General features: G+C 48.9%; 1 protein-coding gene across 5 annotated transcripts in view; it reads right to left on the reverse strand.

Annotated features, from left to right (window-relative positions):
• The window catches only part of UBR4 (ubiquitin protein ligase E3 component n-recognin 4), an 80121-nt gene that overhangs the window by 20685 nt on the left and 32796 nt on the right, over positions 1-26640 (reverse strand). For 2 of the 5 annotated variants that reach the window (XM_085079876.1, XM_085079873.1), the window contains 37 exons: positions 26134-26197; positions 25559-25693; positions 25066-25240; positions 24697-24834; positions 24146-24267; positions 23442-23553; positions 22797-22927; positions 22485-22662; positions 22194-22298; positions 21558-21695; positions 20165-20333; positions 19226-19322; positions 18741-18848; positions 18161-18277; positions 16295-16504; positions 15490-15639; positions 14626-14853; positions 14276-14354; positions 13346-13588; positions 12305-12473; positions 11626-11770; positions 10917-11002; positions 10327-10414; positions 9727-9920; positions 8448-8687; positions 6817-6955; positions 6199-6324; positions 5902-6030; positions 4834-5177; positions 4455-4545; positions 4011-4095; positions 3713-3840; positions 2883-3012; positions 2231-2388; positions 1643-1752; positions 973-1114; positions 240-321 (listed from right to left, as the gene is read on the reverse strand). In XM_085079876.1, coding sequence (XP_084936002.1) covers positions 240-321; positions 973-1114; positions 1643-1752; positions 2231-2388; positions 2883-3012; positions 3713-3840; positions 4011-4095; positions 4455-4545; positions 4834-5177; positions 5902-6030; positions 6199-6324; positions 6817-6955; positions 8448-8687; positions 9727-9920; positions 10327-10414; positions 10917-11002; positions 11626-11770; positions 12305-12473; positions 13346-13588; positions 14276-14354; positions 14626-14853; positions 15490-15639; positions 16295-16504; positions 18161-18277; positions 18741-18848; positions 19226-19322; positions 20165-20333; positions 21558-21695; positions 22194-22298; positions 22485-22662; positions 22797-22927; positions 23442-23553; positions 24146-24267; positions 24697-24834; positions 25066-25240; positions 25559-25693; positions 26134-26197 — 5285 coding nt within the window. Of the gene's footprint in view, positions 1-239; positions 322-972; positions 1115-1642; positions 1753-2230; positions 2389-2882; positions 3013-3712; positions 3841-4010; positions 4096-4454; positions 4546-4833; positions 5178-5901; positions 6031-6198; positions 6325-6816; positions 6956-8447; positions 8688-9726; positions 9921-10326; positions 10415-10916; positions 11003-11625; positions 11771-12304; positions 12474-13345; positions 13589-14275; positions 14355-14625; positions 14854-15489; positions 15640-16294; positions 16505-18160; positions 18278-18740; positions 18849-19225; positions 19323-20164; positions 20334-21557; positions 21714-22193; positions 22299-22484; positions 22663-22796; positions 22928-23441; positions 23554-24145; positions 24268-24696; positions 24835-25065; positions 25241-25558; positions 25694-26133; positions 26198-26640 lie in introns of all 5 variants that reach the window. The other 3 variants (XM_085079875.1, XM_085079872.1, XM_085079874.1) reach the window with 2 other exon arrangements.

The raw sequence follows: 26640 nt of genomic DNA on the forward strand, positions 1-26640 counted from the left end.
GACTGTGCTATGTAATAAAGTGAAATGATGAAGTCTGCCTGGTACATTACCACAGTTCAGCTAAAAACTCTCACTGACCACAGAAAAATATGGAAAAATCCATTTAGAGATTAGGTGCTAAATCGATGGCAAAGATCCAGTGCTGGCAGTGGCAACACAACTGAATGAGATCTGTCTGAAATTCTGCTACAGAACAATGATTATCCCAGCTCTAGCCCTGCTGCAGGACCACTGAATACCTGTGAGACTCTTCAGGGCATATCCCTGCTGCAAATCAGTGCTGAGGGTTGCTTCCTCCAAGGCGAGTAAACGAGCTATTTCCTGGAAATAATTAACAATCCTGTTAGGCTAAGACCCTGCAGTGCCAGTAATGATTAAAGTGTGTAACCCAGAGTGCAAAGAACACAGCACACAAACTGAGCCAGGCACTGAGAAAGCACAACTGCAACAGCGGGGAGGGAAGGGGGAAAGGAGAGGAGAACTGCCCCAAATCCCCGTCACTTCCTCTCTGCACCTTCCTGCCACCACTGCTTGGCTCTAGTGGCCCTCCATGAGGACTCAAGGCCACCACGGATGTGGAGAGTGTCACCTGCGTCTTTGGAGTGCACCAGGGGTCCCCACAGAAAACTGCCATCACTCTGAACCCTGCAAACTCCATGTGCTGCTTTTCCAGCAGAACAAATTCCCACTCCAGAAACAGCAGCACACCCAATCCTTCCCTACCCTAAGGGCCCTGGGAGTCCTGTCTGGGAGCAGTGCAGCAATACTTATACCCCCAGAGCAGTTAATTAAAGTGCTGAGGAATTCTCCACCTAGGACTGAAACCCTGGTGGCTCCCTCTGAGGTGACAGCACTGAAAAGTGTGAACTCCAGAACCCTGGCAGGGTCAGCAACAGGGCACTGAACAAAAGGATGGAATTTCAAAGGCAAAAAGCCAAACTCATAGGTCATTTCCTGCACACAGCCCCATACCTTAGTGATGAGGCTGCCAATATAGGGCAGAACCCCTCTGGCTGCCAGGTAGACCTTCCAGTGGGCAGGTTTGATGAGTTTCTGATACAGGGCCAAGTACTCAGCAGCACATTCACCAGCAATGCTCAGCTCATCCAGGTAGCTGGGAAAGAGAAACAAAAGCTGACAATCCCTTCACAGCAACAAAAGGCATTCCAGCTAAAGGACACTGTGGAAAGAAAGAAAAGGCTCCAGAAATGCATCTTCTCTGCTGTCCTTGCTAACAGCATCACTGATATTCATTACTTGCTGGCTAAATTGGTATTTGTCCCAAAAAGGAGCTGACTGTGCTATTAGCTTGAGCTGGGATAAGTTATGTCATAGGAGTTGGATGAGAGTTCACCCTATTATTTTGCTGTTTAAGAGGCAGTGTTGGCCACACAGCTGAACACCAGATCCTTAATTCTGGAAAAAGTACAGACTGCACCAGCTCATTGCCAGGCAGAAAACCCCAAGTCTCCCTAAATCTATACCCTCCCAGTTAATTAAGTTAAAAAGTCCAGCTCAAAAAAACCTGTGAACTGGAGGTGCACAAGGGAGAGGTGTGAGAAAAGCTGGAAGAAGGGAGAGATTCTGACAGGAATTGAAGCGAAATAATCATGGAGCTGTCAGGTGTGGCAGCACAGAATACCTGGTGAGGAGATCAAGGACCTGCTGCTTCCTGCTGGGGATGGTGGCCAAGGCCTCCACGATGGTGCAGGCAGCCTGCCTGGCAGCCTGGGTGGCAGGAGTGAACAGCACCTGGGCAGGGGCAGAAAAAGCCAGGTCAGAGCGATGGGGATGGGTAAACCTGTGACAGCTCACAAAAAGGCACAACACTGGGGCTGCTGGTCACTCAGTGGCTGTGTTTTCCTGTCCTCCAAACACTCGATTCTGGGACAATTCCTGCTTTGCTCAGCACCAGAGTGTCTCAGCAGTGCATGGGGTGGGTGAGCTGCTAATCCACACACACAAGAAAAGAAGCAAAGCTTTGCTCCAGGAGCCTCAAAAGTGCAGCTCATTAGGCAGGTAGGGGGATCATGGCAATCAGAGGTTCAGAGTTTAGGAACACACATGGACTCCCAGATTAATGTTTGCTGCAGCATTTCTAAGGGAACAAACCTGACTTGGAACTGGAGGCAGTGAGTCCCAGCCTCCCCAAAGGCTCCTGCACATGAACTGCAGCAAACTTCCCACACTCTGTGACTGAACTCTGCCCCAGGGCTCTCCCCACCTTTACCTGTCGCAGCCAATTGTTGTGTCCCAGCTTGAGATCCAGAGGACATGTTCTCTTCCCACGGCGACTCATGAACTGCTTCCATTTCCAGACGTATTTTTCTGACAAGTAGAGCTGGTGAAGCTCAGCTTTGCTGGGAGTTTTCCCATTGGCATCTGCACCTGCAGTGTTGAGCAGAGCCCAAGAGAACTGTCAGCAGTCATGAACTGCAAGCTGACAGAGTATTTTTGTCTTCTCTTGCCCGGAACTCGCCAAACTCCAGCTGGGAAGCTCAGTGCTTCCCATCTCCTTCTGCTGCCATTTCCACTCCTGTGTGGAGCCATGCTCAATTCCCAGCCTCCTGCAAATCCCAGAGCCTCTCTCAAGGAATTCTATCAGCTTTCCAGCTGGCTGATGTCAATTTAAATAAGCAACAAGTTTCATTTTTTCACACTCCCTGATTCTCTTCAGGCACAGAGCATTTTCTGCTTAGGGTTTGAGGAGCACAGCCTGGAAAAATCAGTGCCACAACTCAAAGGACTAAATGTGAGGATGGTATCAGATGTCAGGGGACAGAAGCCAACACAACTCCACAGAAGCACATTCCTTGCTAAACCTGGGGGACACACACATGTTCCTGCCCAGAACTGCCCCAGCTTACAGGCACAGGGGTTACCTCTGGCAGGGAGGCACTTTTTCCAAGCTTCATACGATGCTTTGGGGTCTCTCTTGAGCCACAGCTGAGCTTGTGCATGGATTTCATTGCTGTAAGGCTTCACAGTGGTGAGAGCATCCGCAGGCACATCCTAACAAACAAAAAGGCCCTGTGATTTTTCAGAAAGCCACAATCTGCTCCCAAAGAGTAACTCCTGAGGTGAATCACTGGGGCTGGGCCATGAAGAGGCAAATGCAGCTTTTGGACAGTGCCTGTTAATGGTAAACTAAGAGAGATATTCAAGTTTCTACTGAAATATCAGTAAACTCATCTCTGACATTCATCTGTGATTATCAGACAGGCAGATCAAAGCAGAAAAATACATTCTCTCCTGCAAATCTTATCCTAAATTAAAATCAATACCAGTCAATCAACACATTTTTATGAGAACTGTAGCTCTGTACTTAAAATTTTGAGTCAGAAATACTTGATTCTATCAAATTTAGGTACTTGATTCTACAAAGCTGCTGAAAGCACCAAAAGCCTGCCCAAAATGACCAAACTGTAGCTTTGAAGTAGCTCTTTCCCCCTGCCTCAAACCTGAGATGAAAAAAGCAAAGCCTGGGTTTGAACTGTAGAGGTCAAAGTCACCAAAACCCAGCAAAAATAGAAAGTAGTCACCCGTAAATTGCAGTGTGTAAGACCAGAGTCACAGGGCTTGTGCTTCCCTAGGAACAGTGACCAGGAAAAGCAAGCCCTGGCTTCCTCATAAACTAATTCACCACTGACAGCAGCGTGCCAGCCTTCAATCATCAGATTCTCAATGTTTTGCTCAGCTTCTAGGGCAGTACCTTGTTTTTCTTGCTGGTTGGAGCAGGTGGCTTGATGAGCTTCTGGAGGATGCGCAGGCACATGAGGGTGATGTTTTCAACAACCACCGGAGTCTTGATGTTCACTGCCATCAGGAAGAGGCTGAGAGCTGCAACACAGACAGGAACATTCATCATCCTGTGAGAGCTGCAGACAGCACACACCTCCACAGCCCTGCACAGCACATGCAATGGGTTTGGAGGTAGAAACCTTGCTGGTTGTCCTGGCCCTGGGCACAGCAGTGTGCAGTGAAGCTCTGCCCCGGCTATCTGCACTCACCGCAGCGCAGCCGCAGCTCCCAGCAGCTGTCCTCCTTGGAGATGGAGTCTGTCAGCAGCAGCATCTCGTACTGGAGGCTGCTCGCCTGCAATACAGACAGTGTTTGAGGTGTTGGGGGTGCTCCACTGCCTTCTGCACTCTGATCTTTAACAACGCAGGTTCAGAACACATGGATCTAAATTAATTCCAGCCCATGCCCACTTGGGGGTCTGGTAACCTGCTGGAGAGGGACAAGCAAAGCCAAGACAGAGAACTGCCTGAGGAAACTTCAGCATGTACCTGCACACAAAATTCTGTGCTTTATCCTGACAATTTTCTCATTTCCTATCAAGACTCAATTTTTTTCTTACAAACAGACCGTAAGACAGAAGATGCAATGATTTGAATACACCAGCAGTGCAGAGGGGCAGAACAAAGAAACAGCAAAACACTGGAGTCTCTCACCAAGTCTGGATTTGCCCAGTGTCCCTTCAGTGCTGCAGAAACCTTCCCAATGATTAGGTCATTCATTTGCTGTGTGGCCTCTGGATTGTCCCTGATTCCAGGAGAAAAAAAGAGAACACTGTTATGCTCTGCTTGTACTAATGCCAAAAGCTCCTGGGATTTCAGTTTAGCTGGTAACAAATGTACAAGGTGCTGGAGTTGGAGGCCACACTTTGCTGGTGTAAGACACACCGATGGCAGGAGTGGAACTGGGTGGTCTCTGAGATCCCTTCCAACCCAAGCCATTTGTGATTCTGAGATAACTCCCGCTATGAGGCTTTTCCTTCTTGAAGAGGTTTTTCCAAGGACAGGGCTCTGGGAGTGCCTGGCCAGCGCTCACCTGGTGAGGAGGCACATGAGCTGCCGCACCTCCTCGCGCATGGCGGCAGCACCGCGCCGCAGGTTGTAGTCGAAGAGCTCGCGGATGAGGCCCTGGGCCACCAGGATGTGGCGGATGGCGCCGTTGGTGGCCAGGGCCCGCAGCAGGGTGATGCAGTGCTCAGTGACAGCAGAGGCACAGCCGTAGCACTTGGTGGAGGAGGTGTGGCCACAGCCCAGCACGGACAGCGCTCGGTACTGGCTGGCCGTGAAGGTGGGCTGAGCTGAGCTGCGCGAGGATTTGGTGGCTGCTTCCCGCTGCTGCAGGTCGTACTCCAGCAGCTCCTTCCGGGAGGCAAACACTTTCTGGGAACACAGACAAAGAATCCTGAGCCAGCACATAATGACAGTCCTGCTCACGGGCTCTTTTCACCGCGGATTTTGCGGAGAAACTTTTTTAACCAAATGTTTCCAAACTTGAAATCCTCTGTAGAGGCAGGATTGGGAAATCTCTAAGGAATATGGGCCAGACTGCCAGTTATCTGCCCTGCTGTTTACACTACATGCAATGTAACACTGGAAATGTGACAAATCCATAGTATTAATTACTATTAATGCTGGCAGAGCAAGTCAGAGTAATTTATCCTTTACAGAAAGAGCAAAATATATTTAATATACTTAAATATCACAGCCAAAAAGGACATTCATGATGTGGCAGGTTTTTCAGTGCTCCTTTATGTGAGTCATTGGACACAAATAAATATATTTAATTTATAAAATGCTTCTGTAGGTCACCTTTTATACTGGTATGTTTTCAAACACTTTGGATACATGCAAATATTCTATTCTCTTTAATTAACCATCTGTTCAGCCTCCTGCTCTCCATGATGTAGCTGCTGAAAAAACCAATCTCACAAGCTAGCTGAATTTTCAGTAATTAACACACAGCTTTTAAAAATTATTATTATTTGACTAAAAATACACAGCTGATCACCTGCTGTTAATGATATCATTAAATGAAAAATGACAACAGCCCGTTTTTTATTTCTAATGCACACCTGACCCAAACCCAGCTCAAAGCTCATGGTACCTGGATGATTTTGGAAAGCTCATCGAAGGAGTTCTTGCAGTCCCCACAGTACTCCTGGGCTAACTGCAGGATGTACCTGTTCACACTGGCTGAGGTAGAGCTGATCCCTCCACTGCTGCCTGACTCATCCTGGAACACAGGGGACAACAACAAGTCATACATGAAGGCTCCACACAAAAATAATAACTGCAGAACAGCCCCTGAGGTGAGGACCCCCAGCTGCCTCAGGCAGTGTCAGGGCCAGCATGTCCCCAGCCTGGAGATCTGTGCAAGCAAGCTGCCCCTGTCCCTTGTCACCTGGGGCTTTTCAGGGGCTGCCTCGTTCACTTTGCACAGGAGGTTCTCCAGCTGCGGCCGATGTCCCATCAGCTGGTGATACACCCTGTCAGCCTTGTCCAGCAGAGTGTTGATATTTGTCACTGCCTGCGAAGGAAACAGGAAGGAAAACTTATTTCATACAGAGAACTACAACCATCAAGCTCCAAGTCTTCTGTCTCTTCTGCCTTTCTTTCTGAGAAAAAAAAAAATCGCTGAATGGTGACCCTGCAGCCTGGTTCTGCTCTGAGCAGCACACTGGTGACACTGCCCTGAGCACACTGATCCTTGGGGCAGGACATGCAGGCACAGGGTTCTTCAGGAAGGATGGGAAGCAAATAGAATAACCCAAATCCATCCCCTTTTACAGCAAGGCAAAGAGAAGCAGCTGATTTGTAAGTGAGGTACTTAATGATGTCTTTTGAAGAATTACTCGTTTGGTGGAGCAGGACAACAAACATAGAATGCATCAGTCAGTGAGGAGCCTTGAAGGAGCACTGATTTCCACAGGGGATGGAACCCTGATGTCCCCACAAGAGGGGATGGAGTCCTGCTGTCCCCACGCTGCTGACCTGGCCAAGACCCTGCTCCCAGCCCCACCTTCTTGCGATCCTCCTCGTTCTCGATGGGATCCACGGCGCAGCAGGGCTTGGCGTAGAGCATGAAGTCAAAGCGGGCGTATTTACAGAAGCCACAAGCATTGCACAGGAAGGGATCCTTCTCATCGTAATTGATGGATCTGAAAGGCAAGGCACAGGGTCAAAATCTGCAGCTCGAGGTGGCTGAGGCAATGAAATTGACTGAACAGACTCGGGGAAAGAGGTGGGTGACTCTTAAAAGCATCTCAGTGATGAGGCTGCCCTGGGGCAGGGAAATACATGAGAATCAAAACCTACAGATCAGGCAACCAGAAAAAAAAATCCTTACAGCAGTGCCACATTCTGGCTGGAAAAAGCAGGAACAAAATTTGTTCCTAACAATTCTACTTTAATGACAGCAATTCCCAGTCGAGTGTCAACCTAGGGCACTGTGTCCTTTAGAAGAACACAGATAAAGGAACTGTTTGGGTTTGTAGGGTCTGGGCTTTGCAGTGGGACTGACTGCAGCACTTCTTATCCCACTGCAAACCAGAGCAGCATGACAGGACTGGCTTACAGCTCCCAGAACTTAAGAGGGATGTGGAAACCTTTCCACACAGCAGCAATCACCGGGCAAGAGCCTGCTAAACACCTCGAATCCCATGAGAATTGGAGGGGAATATGGAACAACAATGAGGGGAAAGAGATATCAGATAAGGAGACAAAAGTGACAAAAGAGAAGGATTTCTAAGGCTGTAGTGGAAGAACAAATAGCACACAGTAAATTACCCCTGAGCCTGCTCTGAATGAGGAGAGCCCAACAAAAGCTCTGAATAGAACTGTCTGTGGGATCCTGGGGGAACCTCTGCAATCCCACAGCTCAACTCCAGCCTCCAGCCCAGGCAGGCCAGAAATAACCTGCTCCCGGGAATTCTGTGGTGTGAACTTTGAGAGCTTCATGTGAAACTTCAGCTCCCTGAGCATTGTGCTCACAGCTCCCTTTGTTAGCCTGTATTACATAAATCCCTGTAAGCCTGTTTTATACTTCCCCACTAATTTGATTGTGTGCCTGTATTAACCAGAATGGGGGATTTACGGAGCAGGGAGTGTGGGGCACCCAGCAGGGCTCTGGGGGGACACACCTGCACTTGTGGCACAGCTACAGCTCTGGGGGGACACAGTGGCACTGGGACATGCTCTGGGGACACACAGGGCCACTGGGGACACACCTGCACTTGTGGCACTGCTACACATTCTAGGGATGCACACAGTGACACTGCTACATGCTCTAGGGACACAGGCAACACACGCAGAGACCTGCACTTGTGGCACTGGTACACATTTTGAGAACACACAGACCTGCACTTGTGACACTGGGGACACATCTGCACTTGTGGCACTGGTAGACATTCTGGGGACACACACAGTGACTCTGGGGACACACACAGTGACCCTGGTGGCACACATAGTGACCCCGGTGACACACAGTGACCCTGGAGACACACACACCTTCCCTTGTGGCACTGGTAGATGTTCTGGGGACACACACAGTGACCCTGGTGACACACACAGTGACACACCTGCACTTGTGGCAGTGGTAGCCGTTCTGGGGACACACACAGTGACACGCTGAGGACACACACAGTGACACACCTGCACTTGTGGCACTGGTAGACGTTCTCGCCGCAGTTGCCGCACACGCCGGGGTTGGCTGGCACGGAGGCGCTGCAGCGAGGGCACTGCAGGGTCTCGGTGGACGCCTGGTAGTTCTCGTAGAAATCAGCAAACTCGATCATCAGGTTGGAGGCCACGATGGGCAGCGGCAGATCGATCTTCACCTCCGTCTGGCCCGGAGTCAGCTGCACCTTCTTGGCCTTGTGCCACCGCGCCGGCCTGCAGCAAGGGATGGGGAGGGAAGAAAGGAAGGAAGGAAAGGTTTTCCAGAGGGAAGTTCCCTCCCTGCCCACGTGTGAGGAGAAGCCAAATGCAACCGTCTCGGCTCCAAATCTCCTTTAACTGGGATGAATGGAGAGTAGTTCCAGGACTGGTTTCCTTAGCTTCTGTATTGACATGATATGTAGCCAGAAATACATTTTAAGCCTTTATCCTCTTCACAGAGAGAGACTGTTTGGGATTAAAGAGCTGTTGATGCCTCATGGAAAAACTTTAATTCTACAGACATTTTCTAGGGATTTTCACCTCCATTTTTTTATTAGTAAGGACATTTGCATGAAAACAGGATATTTATTTCTTAAAGATCTCATCTGCTCCCACTGCTTATTCTCAACCTGAAGTCAGAATCCTCTCTTTGTGACATCATAATCCTCTCCACAGCAGCCACTTGTGATGTCACAGAGGATTAAGACTTCAAATAAGCAATAAGCGGCGGGCACAGATTAATCCCTAAGCCAGAGAGATCTGATTCTGGTGAGAACATCTCAAGTAGTAAGAAGGGGAAGCACATAAGCAGGACTGGCTCCAGACTGAACAGTGTGTTGAAAAGGAACCATTTCTGGTAGGTAAAGCAGAGCTGAGAGCAAGATCATCCAACTTCTAATTTTAATTCTACTCTACAGCTTCAAACAAACAATAGCAATGCTTTCAGCATTCCTGGACATGCTGCAAGGTCCAAATCCCTTCTAGAGTCCAACTATCCATGAAGTGCTCATGGTATTACTACTGGTTTCCACACAATTAAGTCAGATGCTTAAAAGTGAGCCTGGACTAAGCTGGAATCCACAGATTTTATAGACATTTCTCAAGCTTCAGAGGAAATTTGGATCTTTTCTTCAACAATTGTAGGGGCTTCAGAACAATCCCACCCAATGTGGACTGAGAGTGATGAGGAATAGGCTAAGGAGAAACCTTGGGGTAAAACTAGGAGCCAAGGGAATCAAATCTGGAGACTGCACACGAAACATGATGAACTCACTTGTTCTTCAGCTCCACGATGGCCTGCACTGTCCTATTGTTGTAGTAGAGGTTGATGGTTCGCACCATCTTGGTTCGTTTCAGGTCTCCAATCTTCACTGTCACCTTGCTGATGGTGTGGCTGCCAATGAGCTTCACCACCTGCTGGGTGGTCGTGTAGCGCGTGTCCACTTTGATGGACGAGAGCTTGATGTACTGGGGAGACAAACCAAAAACACACTGCTTGAGAGCATCCCAAAAACCTCAGGGACATGGAAACCACACCTGGAAAGGGCTGGGATCCCTACCACTGGAAAGGATTTAGTAACAGCAGTCACTGCTGGTGTCATGCAGGGCAGCTGGAGCTGTGTCAGGGAAGGTTTAGGTTGGATTTCAGGGAAAGGTTCTTCTCCCAGAGGGTGCTGAGCACTGCCCAGGCTACCCAGGGAATGGGCACAGCCCTGAGGCTGCCAGAGCTCCAGGAGCATTTGGACAACACTCTCAGGGATGCACAGGGTGGGATTGTTGGGGTGTCTGTGCAGGGCCAGGTGCTGGATTTGATCCTAGTGGGCCCTTTCCAGTTCAGGGTATTCCATAACTGTGTGATTCCAGGGTTACTTACACAGAAGGGCACCTCGGGATTGTTGCAGACAAGGCAAGGATCACTTTCCAGGTAGTAGCCATCGAATTCCACGAGCCCAGACAACGTGCTGGAATGAGGAGAACAACACTGACTGTGGAACTGGGTATTTGCTGTGTTTTTAAACACAGGCCATGCAACCAGAGCTTCTTTAATTTCCCCCAGTCCCCACGCCCAACATGTAACAGAGCTGTTACAATGTAAATCACACAGGAAAATACTGGCTTTAATTAAGCAGCATTTTAAAGCATTACTATCAACTGCCAAGGTGAGACTAAAGACACAACACTTAAATCTGCAAATCTCTATTTTCCAGTTGAGCCTAAGATTTTGTAACATCTACTGACAGTGAAAGCACAAGAGCTAAATCCAAGCTCTGCTGGTAGGGCACAGAATGTCAGGTTTTGCATCTGGCAGGAAGGATTCTGCTGCTCTCCCAAGCCCAGCAGTCATGGAACCTCAGCAGGGTCCATCCCCACCTCCACCCCATCAGCAGAGCTGTGCATTCCCCACAGACTGAGCTCAGCTGGAAAGCCCTTCAGTGCCATGGATCCAAGGCAGAAGTGACTCACTTGTAGATGTTGGAGTTGGGGTGGTTGGTGAGAATGTGGTTCTGAGTCCGGAGGATCTCCACAGCCTTTTGGGAATATTCCTTCAGCTGAAATACAAGAAAAAGTCTTCTCAGCAATGCTTTTATTGCTACAGAGGCACAAGTATCCCTCATCTTGTGGTGTTCCAGGTCCCCCACAAGAGGCACACATTACAGGAATTTATGTGTTTAAATCATTAACCAGGAGTGTAATCGATCCTAAAATTAGAGATTTACAGAATAATGCTGTTTGTCAGTCAATCACTGCAAATGCCTGCCAAGATTTGCATGGCTTTCCTCACTCTTTAAGCACACTCATCCAAGTATCAGTGGGTCTAAATTATTTGTTCTCAATCCCACGGATCCCCTAAGAGGCCACCACTTCCTTTGCTCAAAAATCATGGTTTCAGAAGATTTCTGGGAGTTGCAACACCAAAAATCGATTAACTGGACCTGCCAGATCCACAAAGGCCTCCTGTGGAAAAGAGGTATTTTTTTGTCAAATAAAAATAAACAAACAATAAAAGAAAAATCCACACTTCCCAATTTGTTAAGGGCCCTGCTTTCCTTAACATTCAAGTTTTAGGAACAAAAAATTTCCACCAGAAGCTCTTCTGACAGAAAATCTGTCCCAGCTGTAGCACAAATAAACACCTGGGATGCTGCACCTCCTTTCTGGAATGACACTGTACCTTTTTCTCAGTCTGTTGTGTTTTCAGGGAGAAGTATCCCAGCAGATCTACAAACTGGGCAGCCTTTCTTCCATAGGCTGGGAGTTCTGGCCAGATGGACCACATGAGATCCAGCAGCAATTCCTGCTGAGACTTGTTGGAGTTCCTGTTGAGCGGATTACAGACAATCAGGCTTCTGAGGATGGCACAGATCTTGTGCAGAAGGAAAACACAAGCTCCTGTTCACCAAACTGGGAAACCATCATCTCACAGAGCTAAATCTCACCATTCCTTGAACTCACCTGTTGCCCAGAACTCCAAAACCAAAGCAGCTGTCCTGCAACAACTGAACAGAGCTCTGAAGGACTCCAGCCCCCTGAAGTGCTCCTTTCCCTACACAACTCCCAATTTTTTACTGCGTGAGTCTGGATTTGCCTCAGAAATTCACTTTGCCCACAAACACCTGCTCCTGGTCGTGTCAGGAGTCAGATTTTGCAGACAGAAATAAAATGCTCCTTGCAAATGACAACTCAGATTGCTCGTGGATAAATCACAACTTCCACCTCCAGCCCCAGTAACTGCAAACTAGTGTGAGCAATTCCAGGGGGAGCAACACCTGCAGGCTCCAGCATCCTTCAGGAGAGAGGCTCTGGCACTGACCCAGCCCCAGGGCAGGGCAAGGCCAGGCTGCCCAGCTCACCTGTAGATGTGCAGGGCCAGGCAGTGGGCTTGCCACCTCACCGAGGAGGAGTTGGATTCCAGCAGGAAGCAGCGCAGGAACTGGATGAGGGTCTCCTTGTCAGCAAACTTGTTCAGCTGGTTCACCAGGGCTGTGCACAGCTGGTCCTCCTGACTGCCTGAACCCTCACCTAGGGACACAGGGAAGGCTTTAGGGAGAACACAAATGCAGCACGTCACAGGCAGGCCACTCTCCTGTTTCACAGACCAGAGAGTCAGCATTGTAGGGACAAATGACAGCGTAAGTTTAACATTCCTGTCTTTTTCAAAAATATAGCCTAGTACCCCTGACCAACAGGAAAAAAAAACTGCTGGAAAACTCGCCAGTGAGGACGTGAGAAATGTGCTACACATCCTGATAAAAAGAAAAGGATTGACCATGAGGCACTGAAAAGACTCATAGAGAACGATCTGATGGTGAAAGCCAAAGCGGTTCCTTGAAGAAACGCCAAGAGAGAATTTATGCCCATGACTTTTATAGGGAAGCTTAATTACTTTCCCAGGACTGTGGATATTCATTAAGCAGCAGCCCTGGCTCCAGCAGAGCTTCCAAGGCAGCCAGAGGAAACAAGTCTAAACACAATCACTGAGGAGCAGAGCTAACTGAGTGTGCATCCCCAGGATTTGTTTTAATCCTCATGAGCATTTCAGCCTCCTACAACCCAGGACAGGCAAGTTAAGTGGAAGCTGCTTCATCACTAGATTAGGTAACACCGTTAAAGAACTTCAAACCCACTCAAGGCAATAAACAAATTGGGTTTGGGATGTCCTCAGCACATAATTTCAGCCCAACTCTTAGGACTCACTGCTTCCCCTTAGTCCCATCTACACATGGGAAAACTGCTCCTCTCTCCTAACTGTGGCTGTGCCCTTGCCATGAGCCGTGAGCCTTTTCCAGCAGTGGGATTTATCACCCAGTTCTTTCTAAACACAGTAAAAAAGGCTGTGAGGAGCAGACTTGCTCCCTAAAGCCACCAGAGGACAGGACCCAGCTGCCCCTCACCCTCTCGCTCCTTTTCCTTTTCCTCTTTCTTGCTCTTTTTGGTGGAGGATTTGCTCTGCGCTGCTGCCTGCCCAGAGCCTGATGCTGCAGGAGCAGAGGTGGAAGAGGTGCTCGAAGATCCAGAGGATGAAGCCACAGGAAGCACTTTACTGCCACACAGAGCACAAGACAACAGCTGCAGGAGAACTGGGGACACTCCTTCGTCTACCAGGAAGCTGACTTGGAGCAGGAAATAGAGAACCGCTGTGGAGGAAAGGAGAAAATGTTTTAATCACACAGTCATGGAATATCCTGACTTGGAAAAGGCCCACTAGGATCAAATCCAACACCTGATATCCCAACAATCCCACCCTGTGCATCCCTGACAGCACTGTCCAAATGCTCCTGGAGCTCTGGCAGCCTCAGGCTTTGCCCTTTTCCTGGGTAGCATGGGCAGTGCCCAGCACCCTCTGGGGGAAGAACCTTTCCCTGAAATCCAGCCTAAACCTCCCTGACACAGCTCCATGCCATTAAAGCCTGAATTAAAAAAGAAGAGGAAAAAAAAAAAAAGCAAACAAAAATCCCAAACCAAAACAACAAAAAAACCCTGAGGACCAAATTCCCAGACCTTTCCTGTCCCTACACCACAGAAGCTGAACATTGGGGTACAGCAGGTGAGGTGGCTCATCTCAAATTCCACTCTGGGACAACAGCAGCACAAGCAAGAGAACACACATCTCCTGTTTCTCTGAGTTATCCATTACACTGTATTGTGCCCTTTAGCCAAGGACCAGATGCAATTAGGGCACCAGGATAATTACTGCTGGAAACAGTTCAGTCCTATCAAAACTCCACTGTGTCTCCTGTTCTCTGCTGAGCTTCCCCATCCGAGCTGCCTTGATCCAACCATGACACCACTGCTCTCCCAAACCCTGCAGAGACAGAACTCACAGTCATCCTTGATGCAGAACTTCTGCCAGTTCACTGTTCTCTGTGTGGCAATCTCTGCACAAGCCTTTAAGTGTTCCATCTGCAGGCACAAAGCGAGGGGACAGACAGCACATCAGTGTCCTGACACACCAATGCCACTCCAGGGCCCAGGACCCTCCAAACCCCACTGGGACCCCCCAAATCCCCTCTAGAACCACCCAAAACACCCCCAGTTCCCACTGGGACCCCCCAAATCCCCTCTAGGACCTCCCAAAACACCCCCAAATCCCTCTGGGAACGCCCAAATCCTCGCTGGGATGTCCCAAAATCCCCCTGGGACCCCCCAAACCCCCCCAGTAAGTTTCCCTCACCAGGGAGATCAAGGTGTCGTACTGCAGGGCAGAGCCCGAGCTGGCTGTCACCACGCTGGCCCTCAGGAAGATGCCCTGCTCCTCCAGCAGCTTTTTGATGCCCCTGACGTGCGAGTCCAGGGTGTGCAGGTCCCGCAGCTGCCGGTACTTGTCCTTGGAGCCGCAGATGAAGAGCAGCAGCTTGCGGACCTGGCGGCGCACGAACGGCGTCTGCTGGATCATCAGGTACTGCAGAGAGAAGCCAGGGCAGTGTGAGCTTACCAGGCACTGACCAGCAAAAATGGGTGTTTTCTTCCAAAAGGAAAAGAAATGGGAGATGCCTTCACCCAGCTTTGAGGTGCTGTGAGTTCCAGGTGGAAGAAACACTGCACATCAACACTGCACCACTGCTGACAACCATCCCTTGTAGTCTACAACCTCCAACAAACAGCTAATCAAGCCTGATTAAGAAATCCTAACTCATCCTTGTGCAAATAGAAGATAACTTGTTATGTGAAGTAGGGAGCAAACTGAGAAAACAAACTCCGAATATCTTCCTGATTTCTTTTTTAAGGCCCAAATACCAACAGCTGAGCACGATGTTCCATTTTTCCATCTCACAGCAGGTTTTCTCTTTAAGCTTTGTGCCAGCCAGCAAACATTGAGTTCCAGGAAATAACAGCAACCTTATTTTTCATGTATGTTTTCCTATAGATTCCTATTCAACAGGAACAACACAAAGCCAAGAGTTCACCTTCTTTCAAGGGGATTAAAAACACAAGATGGAGCTGAGATCAGCTCTGCAAAAGCTCATCTCTCCCATGAAAGAAACCATTACTGGAGTTTTCTAGTGGAAATCTGCAGGTGTACCATGTTCTTGCTCACCTCAGACAGAAAGTAGAACCAGGAATGATCAAAGATGGGCGGGGGGATGCGGGAGTTTGTGTCGGCAATCTTCTTGATCTGGTATGGCAGGCGCAGCACCATCTCTGTCAGGAGCTGAGTGTAGGCCTCAAAAACATCTGCAGCGTGACCCTGGGAGCAAGAGAAATCCCTCAGGTTGTGGCTCTGAGCATGCCCAGTGTGGTGTCACTACAAGTGACAGGGTGCTTTTGCTGATTTTCTGAAAACAAGGGATGTCTGCCCCTTTGCAGTCCAAAGAATGTTCCCAAATGATGAATAAAAACCTGCACAAGGCCTTGAACTGGATGGCAACTGTGAGGATGCACTAAGCTGGTCTGGAGTAAGAAAGCATTTCAACTTTGGAGCTTTCAGCTTAGGAGACATTCTTACATTTAATTAGGCTTTGTTCTCTGCACTGTACAAACACCAAACCATGGCATAAAGGCAGCACGGTGGTGGAACAAACCTAGGAATGACTGGAAATCCCCGTCCACTGCTCAGCTTCCTTGCCACACTCAGTTCAGGAATTCTGCCTGCTGAGCAGAGTCAAGGAGTCATGGGCTGGAGCAGCTTCCCTTCAGGATGAACACTTCCCCAGAACAGTGACAGCAGCTCCACAGAACTCCTGGGTTAGGAGCACACAGAGGGATGCAGGAACTGGGCTGCTCTGGGAGAACTCGGAGCACTCCCAGCTGGAACTTTGTGCTTTGGGATGCATTTTGGCAAACCCCTTGTGCAGGGCTGCTGTTCCCAGCTCTGTGCAGCATCCTCCCAGCGCAGCACTCACCTTCACGTACTGGCGCAGGAAGAAGGGGCTCATGTCAGGGGGAGAGGAGGTGGTGTGAGGCTTCAGGAGCTGGCTGGTGGCCACAGGCTCCTCATCGTTCTGCTGGCTCTTCCAGTACTCCAGCAGGGACTTCAGCACGTGCAGACAGTAATCCACAGCCCCAGAGCTCAGCAAGGCAGCTGCCGTGGCACTGGAGATCAGGGAGGAAGCCTAGGACAGAGGGAAGGAGGTGGATCAGGAACACACCTGGGAACTGCAGTGGGGAGAGCTGGGCAGCCCTGAGCACCTGCTGACAGTGTGGGCAAGAGAGCAGGTTTGGATGAAACTTTGCAGGCGGCTTTTAAGTTTGGGGTTTGTTTGAGGTTGGGGTTTTTTTGGTTTTTTTGTGTTTATGAAAAGCAACTCAAATATTTACAGAGACTCTTTTGAACAAGTGCTTAGTAAAGGAAAACAAATAAAATCTCCTCTTAAGTCTAATCTCCCCTCGACACATGTGCCAGAGGCCACTCTGCTTTGGATTAGACGATGAGGGCTTTTTTCCCTTCTTTTTTTCCCCCTTCTTCTTTCTTTTTTTAAGTTGGGATTTCTATTTGTTTATCTGGGATTTGGCCAGCTGGGCGTGAATCCTGGGAGAGAAAGAGTCCCTGTTGCAGCTGCCGCTCACAGGCTCTGCTCCACCCAGGTATTGCTCCACCTGCATTCTGCAAGACGAGGAGCTTTGATTTCTGTGGGAAGCTCAAGTGAATAACAAAGGCTGGAGAAAAAGCTACTGTAAATAAAACTATTAAAGCAGCCCTGTAAATCCAAACAAACCCCACAGCTCATAAGCTCATTAAAATTTGATGCAGTTCAGACTAAATTTTTTAACCTCTATGCTTTTTTATTAATCTCCTTCCCACCACACATACTGCTTTTTATGCCTTATTACTGTACCTTTTAGCAACAAATATCTAAGGAATCCTCTTAGCGACTTTTACGTTGACACAGCAGCATATTGCTTTCCAATAATCACATTACAAATCCTCTTTAACCCCTTCAGCACTGGTAAGATGTGAGGGAAAAATCTGCCAGGCCATTTTAAATAACATCATTAATGTGCTACCCTGAGCTCAATCTGAAACCGTGCACAAAACAAGTGCACCCAGTTGTCTTTACATGGCTGCTTCTTCCATTCCCAGTTTCAAAACTCTTTTTCCACAAGAGTCAAGTAGAATTACACGTTCCCTATAAATTTTTCCAAAGCCCTCTCAAGGAGTTTTCAGTTTTACACCTGTTATTTCAGTTTCTTTGATGAACAAAAGTCCCCCAAGCACATGATGGAATACCAGAATGGTTTGGATGTGAAGGAATCTTAAAGCTCATCCAGTGTCACTCCTGCCACAGGCAGGGACATTTCCATGATCCTAGGCTGCTCCAAGCCCCATCTAACCTGGCCTTGGACACTGCCAGGGATCTAGGGGAAGCCACAGTTTCTCTGGGCACCCTCCACCCTCACAAGGAGGAATTTCTTCCCAATAGCTGACCTAACATTCCCCTCTTTCAGTTTGAACCCATTACCCCTTGTCTTGTCACTCCAGTTCCTAATGAAAATTTCCTCTCTGGATTCCCTGTAGCCCCTTCAGAACCTGGAAGGTGCTCTGAGGTCTCCACACAACCTTTTCTTCTCCAGGCTGAACATTCCCAACTCTCCCAGCCTGGCTCCATAGGGCTCCTGTTCCCTCAGCCTCCCCTGGACTTGCTCCAACAGTGCCATGTGCTCTTATACTGGGGACACCAGAACTGTGTGCAGTGCTCTAATGGGGTCTCACGAGAGCAGAGCAGAGGGGCAGAAATTCACCCCCAGACAAAGCAATTTGGAAAATGTACCTCACAAATGGAAGTCTTGGATCCTGACTTGGTCCTGGACATGAACACACTGAGCAGCCTCATCACCACCAAGTGCACCTCGTTCACCGGGGATCGCTCGTTTTTCTTGGACACATCCTGCAAGAAAAGACACATCCTGCTTGTTTAATCCCAGTTAAACCCAAGTTCAGTGCTCTGATCCTCAGGAGGCATTTCTAATTTAAGCTCAAGCAATAAGACTAAAAAAGCAGCACAAATGCCTCAATAGAAGGGTAGGCAGTGGCCTGGCTGCCAGGGAACAGTCCCACACAAATGTAAAGCTACATATGTCAATCATGCATTTACTGAGCATGGCTGTTCTCAGAGTTTAATTCCAGCAAAACAAATTTTCATGCTCACTTGTGGATGCCAAACCCAGGAAACAGTGGGAGTTCCTCTCATGTAGTTTTCTACCTCATGTGAAGGGAGGCAAGAGGAATAAACTGCCTGAACACATCACACAGCAATGTTTCTGTGACTCCCAAGAATCTAACTCTTCCATGGAAAGAAACCCCGTCTAGAAGGAGCAAATTCAGAGCATGCACTCAACACTGCACCTTACCTTTTTGTCCATGCCCAGCTCTGCAATCAGCTGGGACAGGAGGTTATCCAAAGCTCCCTTGTCTTTCTCATCATCTCCATCTAGATCCGTTGTGAGCATCAGAATAACCTGGGAAGAGCAGTCAGACAATTATTAGAAGGCAGGTTTTCAAGGTAAAACTTATCTTTCACAAAACAGCACAGATTTTATCTTGATTTATCTGTGTTCTTACCCAAATCCAGCCTGTGCCATCACACCCTGATATGAACACTCAGTACAAACCCAAAAGACCTTCCCAAACACATTGGAGCTCAAGGATTGGAGCCCTTGGGCTCCTCAGTCAGCTGTAAAGTCACACTGAGAAAGTAAAGCAAAAATCTGTAGGTAAGGAATGCTGGGCAACGGACTCACGCTGTGACTGGGCAGGAAAGAGAAAAGCACATGCAAATAGAATCCAGTGATTGAACAGTTTGATTAGGGCTGACCTCCGAGCCCTCCTCACTCACCTGCATGTAGGGGATGGCCCGGACCCCTCCAACGTTCCTCAGCTGGGGTAAATTCTGCAGCAGCCTCTCCAGCAGCATCAGCCGCACCATGTGCAGCCTGGGGATGCAGAGGCAGCAATCAGACACACCCCAAACCACACCACACCCTGCAGGATCTCCAACGGAGCACTGCAGTCTGCCCCAGAAACCCTAAGCCATCAAATCCTCCCAGGGAGAAGAGGACTTGCTGAGCCTTCACAGGGAAGGGATGTCAAAGATGCAGAGCACCTCTGACAGTGAAGCCACACTGCCTGGGCCTGACCACCTGGACATTCCAACTGCATGGAAACAGATCCTGCAAATCAGCTCCACACTGCCCTGGAGAAGTGACTGAGCACCTGCTCCCACAGGATGAAAATCTGCTGATTTTCCCAAAGTGCTTTAAGACACTTGTACACAATTTTGTCCTAACAGTGAATTTCACAGGCTCCCAAGATTCTAGTGATTGCTTGTTAACTAGACTCATGCAGGATTTTTTCATCACTTCCTAGAGGCAGCAATTTGGTGGAACAGTGGGTGTGTTTATCACATCCCGTGATCATTGCAGAGGGTGGTGGGGCACTAACCAGGCTCCCCAGGGAATGGGCATGGCCCTGAGACTGCCAGAGCTCCAGGAGCGTTTGGACAGTGCTCTCGGGCACAGGGTGGAATTGCTAGGGTGTCCTGTGCAGGGCCAGGAGTTGGACTGGATGATCCTTGTGGGCCTTTTCCAGCTCAGGGTATTCCATGATTCCATGATTTTGCAATCCCAGTTTTCTCCAGTCTGTGTTTCTAACTTTCCACTTTCATTACCCAGCAGTTGCAAACGGCACTGCAGAAACTGCAGGACCTGCAGCTCGCTCCTCTACAAACATTCCCACAGAGCACAAGTGCTGCTCCTGAAGAGAAAAAGTCTCTTGCCTGTTGCTGGTGTGAACGTCGCCCTCTGCCTCCCCTTCCCCCTCGGAGCCCTCTCCCTCCTGCTGGCCCGTGGTGGTGCTGATGGCTCCTGTGCTAGAGCTGACACTGCCTGGCCCTGCCGGGTGGCCCTCGGCTGTCGTGTCCCCATAGGCACTGCTCCGGCCAGACACTGTGAAAGGCAAGGAAAACAGGGAAAGACACTGTCAGCACAACTCACATGCACCTTGCCTGCTTCCCATCCACCAGTGCCGCTGAGCTGAACTTTGCAGTCGTGGTTCTAAGGAGATGCTGTCTTTGGTTCTCTTCTTAAAGCTACAAGAGAGGCTGAAGACGCATCTGTAAAAATCTTTTATTTTCCAGCCTCATCGTAGTGGCCCAAACTGAACTGGTCTCACAGCAGTAATTTAAACCGAGTCAGACAAGGCGTGGATGGGCACATTTTAATAAAATCCACATTTTAATAAAAATTATAATTTTTTAATAAGGGTCTGTGATTACTTTACCTGGCTATCAGTCCCAAACTAAAAGAAGAGGAATTTACCTATCTCATCCAAATTGAACCAGCAGTGCAGTGAGTTCTCAAAGTCTCGCTCTAGGCATTCTGAGAGGAGAAGGCTCCAGGGAGACCTTGTTGTGGGCTCCCAGTAAAGGATACTGCATACTTATGGTACTTAGCAAACTTAAGAAAAGGAGGGAGAGGGACTTGTTATATGGGGAGAGAGTGACAGGACAAGGGGCAACAGCTTTAAGCTGAACAAGGGCAGGGCTAGACGGGACATTAGAAAGAAATTCTTTACATAGAGGGTGATGAAGCCCTGGCACAAGTTGTCCAGAGAGGCTGTGGAAGTGTCCAAGGCCAGGTTGGACAAGGCTTGGAGCAACGTGGGATAGTGGAAGGTGTCCCTGCCCATGGTAGGGGCTTGGAATGGGATGAGCTTTAAGGTCCCTTCCAAGCCAAGCCATTCTGGGATTCGAGGATTCTGTTATTACAGCTCAGCAAAACCTGCTGCAGATTCCACACTTCCAGAGAACCACGGCAAGCAGTAAATATTCCATCCATGGGTACTTGGGCAGAATGCATGAAACGATGGATGGCAGCAGCCACTGGCAGCTGAGACTTCCTCTGTGCCAGTGATCACCCACATGCTCCCATGGTGGGCAAGGCTGCAGCAGCAGGGAGGGAGCAGGGGGTGCAGCAGGGAGAGAGCAGGGGGTGCAGCAGGCAGGGTGTGCAGCAGGGATGGAGCACGCAGGGGGTGCAGCAGGGATGGAGCAGGGGGTGCAGCAGGGGGTGCAGCAGGGAGGGAGCAGGGGTTGCAGCAGGCAGGGGGTGCAGCAGGGATGGAGAAGGCAGGGGGTGCAGCAGGCAGGGGGTGCAGCAGGGCTCACTCACCACTGTGCTCCCCAGCCACTGAGTCCACAGCACTGCCACCACTCTCCGATCCCACGCTGCCGCCGTGCTCTGCCGGTGATGTCCGCAGCGTCGAGCCGTCCGTGGCCGCCGTGCTGCCCTCGTCGTCGGACGCTGGAGCTAAGAGAATAAAGAGAGCTGTTACAAGTAAAAACACTGCCTGGGAACAACTGCAAACGACGCTCACGCCACGAGGGGAAAGCTGTGGGAATTGGGCTTTGGGTTTGGGGTCAGCTACAAATGGAAAGGGAGCTCAGGGATGACCAGCAGTTCATTTAAGGCTGCAGAAAGCAGTGGAGGGGACATATCCTGAGAGGAAACCTCATCAAACACACAGCATGCACAGTTACTTGAAGAACAATATCTGGTTGTTTGAAAATGCAAGGGAAATACACCACATAGTTTGTTTTGTCTGCTTTGGTTTAAGGAGAGGAAATAAATTCCTTAGAAGTCTACAGTGAGAGTCCATCAAAGCAGAGAAACGCTGTGAGTGCACTCTCAAAAATACATGAAGCCAATAGTAATAATTGGCTCTCTGAAACCATATTTGTAAACTAATTTTAAGGCATTATTTAGGTCAAAATCTGAAAAAGCTGATTCCTTGCAGTGAACAGTTACCTGATGCCGTTGTGTCCGAGAGTGTTCCAGCATCGAGAGAGGAGGAGCTGGGAGCTTGGCCAGACAGTCCTAAGCTCTGCAGTCCAAGGGCACTGCTGCTGCTCCCTGCAAGCAGAGAATAAGTGATGAACATCTTTGAGAGAATTAAGTCAACTCTGGCATTTTCTGTGCATTTCACAGTTCTGCTATCTTTGGTTCACTGGTGCTGACACCAACAGCTTTGCTCCATTTCTCTCCCAGTCTCCCAGCTTTCCATCCCCTTTCTGCCTGCCAACAGTGCCCACATCTGACCTTGCTGATCTTGTTGCAGGCTCAGGGCAATAGCCAATTCCACCATTGTCTCATCATCTGCATCTGGAGGGATATCCAGCATCGGGGGGAATCCCTCTGCTCCAGCCAGAAGAGCCTCCAGAGGAGAAGGGTTCCCATTATTCACGTTCTCCGAAGTCTCCAGAACCATGGATTCGGACTATGGAGAGGAAACAGAGTGAGAGCTTTCCCCAGACCACCACCAGTAATGGAGCACTACAAACACGCTCAGAACTATACTGAACTCCAGTCCTAACACACTTCAAAGGCTCCAAGGAGAAGCTCTGGACTCACCACCATCTCAAAGTCTCCGTGATCCACCTCGCTCTGCTCCTGGCTCTCCTGGCGGATGTGCTCTCCATTTGCTATCCCAGAGCTCTGCAGCTTGTCTTCTGCATCGTCATCATCATCATCATCCTTATCTCCTGAGTGACAAAGCATGAATTCATAAATGCACAGCTCCTCACCCCATCCCCAACACGGCAGTGAATGCTGGGAAAAAACCCAAGCTATCCTCAGTTACCAAGAGACTACACGACACTGACAATTTGCTTCAATAATAAAAAGCCTCTCTTGGATGGAGCTGCGATATTCTTAATTTTGATGTGCACACATCTGTGACTGATTCACTAGAACTTGGAAACATGCATAGAAATACTAACTCTAGATTACTGCTCTCTAGATAAAATGATCAGATTTTCATGTCGCTGAAAGGGGAGTATCTCCCCTTTAAATGCCAAAATATCAATGAAAAGGTGAGAGCTTATTAAATCAAAATTTTAAAAGGGGTTTAGGGGCAAGAAAGAGCAAAAGAAAGGAAAACCACTGATTTTAGTCATTTTTAGTCCCGATTTACAACAAGAGGTCTTTATTTTCTTGTGCTTTCTGACAAACGCAGCAGTCCATGCTGGTTTGGAGGCAGAGGAGTGCCTGGCATACCCATGGGGGTGTTGCTGCGAGGGGATGACGGCAGGGTCACGTGTCTCCGCTTGTTCCGGGGTCTCAGCACCCTGATCAAAGCTTGCTTGCAGGAAAAGCTCACTGCTGGGTCCTGCAGGGTTAATAGTTCATCATTACACTCCTTAAGCTCTAAGTCCTTATTCACAGCAGAGGGAAACATGGCTAAAAATACACTTGTGACTGGTTGGTCATGATTCGTGTAAGACACAGTTCACTGCCTGAACTCCCTGTTTCCCTCAGGAGCCACAAAGCAACGCTTGTAATTCCGTATGCAGCACATGACCAACATTACTGGAACACAAGGAGAGAGAGAATTCTGCTTCATTCACTTCTGGCTGGGGGTTTTTGGCTGTATTTTGTGTCTGTACTATAAATTCTTGTTCTACCCATATGATTCTATATGATTCTCTTCACATTATGGAATCATAGAAACATTTAAGTTGAAAAACCCCTCTGAGATCGAGTCCAACCATACACCCAACACTGCCAATCCCCCTAACCCATGTCTCCAAGTGCCACATCTACATTTTTAAGTCCCTCCAGGGGTGGGGACTCAACCACTGCTCTGAGCAGCCTTTGGCAGGCTGAATTACCCCTTCCATGAAGAAACTTTTCCTACTATCGAACCTAAACCTCCCCTGGTGCAATTACAGGCTGAGGCAGAGCAGAGCAAGATGACATACCGGGCAAAGTAACATCTGCATGTAGATCTTGGATGCTGTATGGATACAATCCAGCTCACACGTGCAGTACCCATGGATAATATCCACCAAAGCATTGACTGTGGCTTCAACGTGAGTGAGACCTAAGGAGGAATAAAAGCAGGACTGAAATCAGCACTCTCTGTATTTCAGCACAGAGGCAGGCACTGCAGGAAGCATCTTTTGTTTGCAGACTTCAAGGCACAATGTTAACAGCACAAATATATTGATTTTAAATCCAGACTGAGCCAGTCTTGTCTGTCTGATGGAATATTGTGAACTCCATACACCAGCACCACTGAATATCCTCTAACACCACCCACAAAGCCAAATGTGGGTAAATCAATCATCAGCCCCTTTTTCCTGGCACAATACACATCCCCCTGAACAAAAGCTTCGAGCAGAATTTGCAGCTCCACAGCACAAAGCCCTCAGTGCACCACTAGCACTGAAGTAGTCATTTTATCTGCTTACAAACTTAAAAATAGGACCCTTCAGAAGCCACAGGCTTGCCTGTGGAAGAGCTCTCCCACCTGGCAGGCAGGCAGGGGCCAGGAAGGCGTTTTTGGGTTTTGATGCATGGAGCTTCCAGAAGTGGTTCACCAGCTGGGTAATGAAGGTGCAGCCCTCTCCTTCTGTGTGCTTCTGGGCCTCCTGCCCTTCTTCACTCTCTGCACAGATTAAAAAAACACCTCTCAGGAATGTGCAGGGGAAAGCCTTAATGAGAGTAACACGAAGTTTATTTGAAATGGCTTTTTTCAGAGGCTTTGATGTTCTCATCACCGGGATATCACACACATACCAAATGTGTCAAATACAGTCCCTGGCACTCCAAACGCGATACCCCAGCACAGCTCCAATTATCACAACAGAAACTTAGAGAAAATTACAGACTTATCTACCTGTTTCCAGCTGTGGCAGCTTTGATTCTGTGTAGTGGACTAGATTGTTGGGTCTCATAATAGCAATGGATCGAGCAGTGATGACCAGCCTCTGGAACACCTCGGGATCAAGGTCCTTTCCTTCTTTCGTTGAGGAAGTCAAATACTGAATGGCTTTGCTTAGCAGTGCTTGATCCTGTAGAGGGAAAGATAACACAGGCAAAGGAAAACAACTGAGTGCAGCATGAGAAAGCAGCTGAAGTGCAGCCACGGGACAGATCCTGGGGAAATCCGGCACTTGCCATCTAAGGAAGGACAACTAATCCTCAAAAGTCACAGAATCACACAACTCTGGTGAAACACAAAAGCCAGCAGGGCAGGCAGCAGGAGCTAAAGGGAGTAGAGCCAGCAGGTTTGTGCTGCATGGAGGAAGGGCTCTCTAGGGCTGTGCTGCACCTCAGCCATGACCTGGCAGCTTCCAGGAGCCCCCAGATCCCCACGCCCTGGTCAGTACCTTGTGGTTGTGGTAGGCTGAACGGCTGGTGTGCAAGCTGGCCAGGAGGCTCTTGGTCTGTTGCTGCACGCTGGAAGGGGCTGGCATGGACAGCAGCACAGTAGCCAGTTCCTGAGCTGCAATCTTATTCTTCTCCTAAGAACAGACAAACCCCATTATTCAGTATATTTACCATCACTCCGTGTACCTGCTGCTCCCTCCCCTCCTAGCAAGCTTCTGCCTTCCTTCAATACCCTTTTGATTGCCTCCCTCAATTTACTATTTGACATTTAGAGAACATTTTGCATGTCTACATAAGAAAAGTCCTTCTGAGATTTATGGGCTCCTACCCTGCTGTTTCTGTAAACGAGGTCACTCCAAGCACAAAAAGCCCACCAGCGCTAAATGCAAATGCCAATTGTCATTCTAAACTAGTTTCAAATGCTTTTGGCTAAGTCAACTTTGAGATCAGTGCTCTGAGCAAAAGGGATGCGGCTCTGCTCCTATCAGGCCCCCGGGGCTGCAGGAGGTAGTGCTGAGCTCTCCCCTCCTCCCCCAGCTCCAAAGCTCAGGAATGTATTCAGAAAGTTACTTGCCTTCTCGTTGACTGGTCCCACAGCAAAGCAGCTTTCCAGCGCTTCTAAAGAACTCACTACTAGCCTGGAGGGAGAGAGGAAAGCAGGCTTGAGTACAGCAACCCTTCTCTCTCCTTAGCACTCTGCTTTATGCGGGCTACAGTCATGAGTAGCTCAGAGACAGCTAACGAATGCCAAGTACAAAATCAAAGCATGATAAAACCTGCCACAGGCACCATGCATATCATTTCATTGTGTTACAGACCAGAGTTAAACCTGGCTCACGCTCACAGACAAACTTAGGACTGCTTTAATAATCCACAGCTGAAAGACAGGGGCTTTTCTCTCCCAAAGAGGATAAAACATTTCCTTACGCAGCCTGCAGCAGGGATAACTTGGATTGTCTTGACAGTCCCAATTCACCATGGCCCCCAGACGTACAGATGACTGCAGATCAAGGCTGGCTATGACACATGGGAAAAAGCGGAACCGACTTTGCTAAGGGAGCAACATTCTACTCGTTCGCTA

This window comes from Lichenostomus cassidix, chromosome 21 (assembly GCF_008360975.1).
Source record: "Lichenostomus cassidix isolate B80296 chromosome 21, HeHo_3.0, whole genome shotgun sequence".
In the NCBI taxonomy this organism is placed as follows: Eukaryota; Metazoa; Chordata; class Aves; order Passeriformes; family Meliphagidae; genus Lichenostomus; species Lichenostomus cassidix.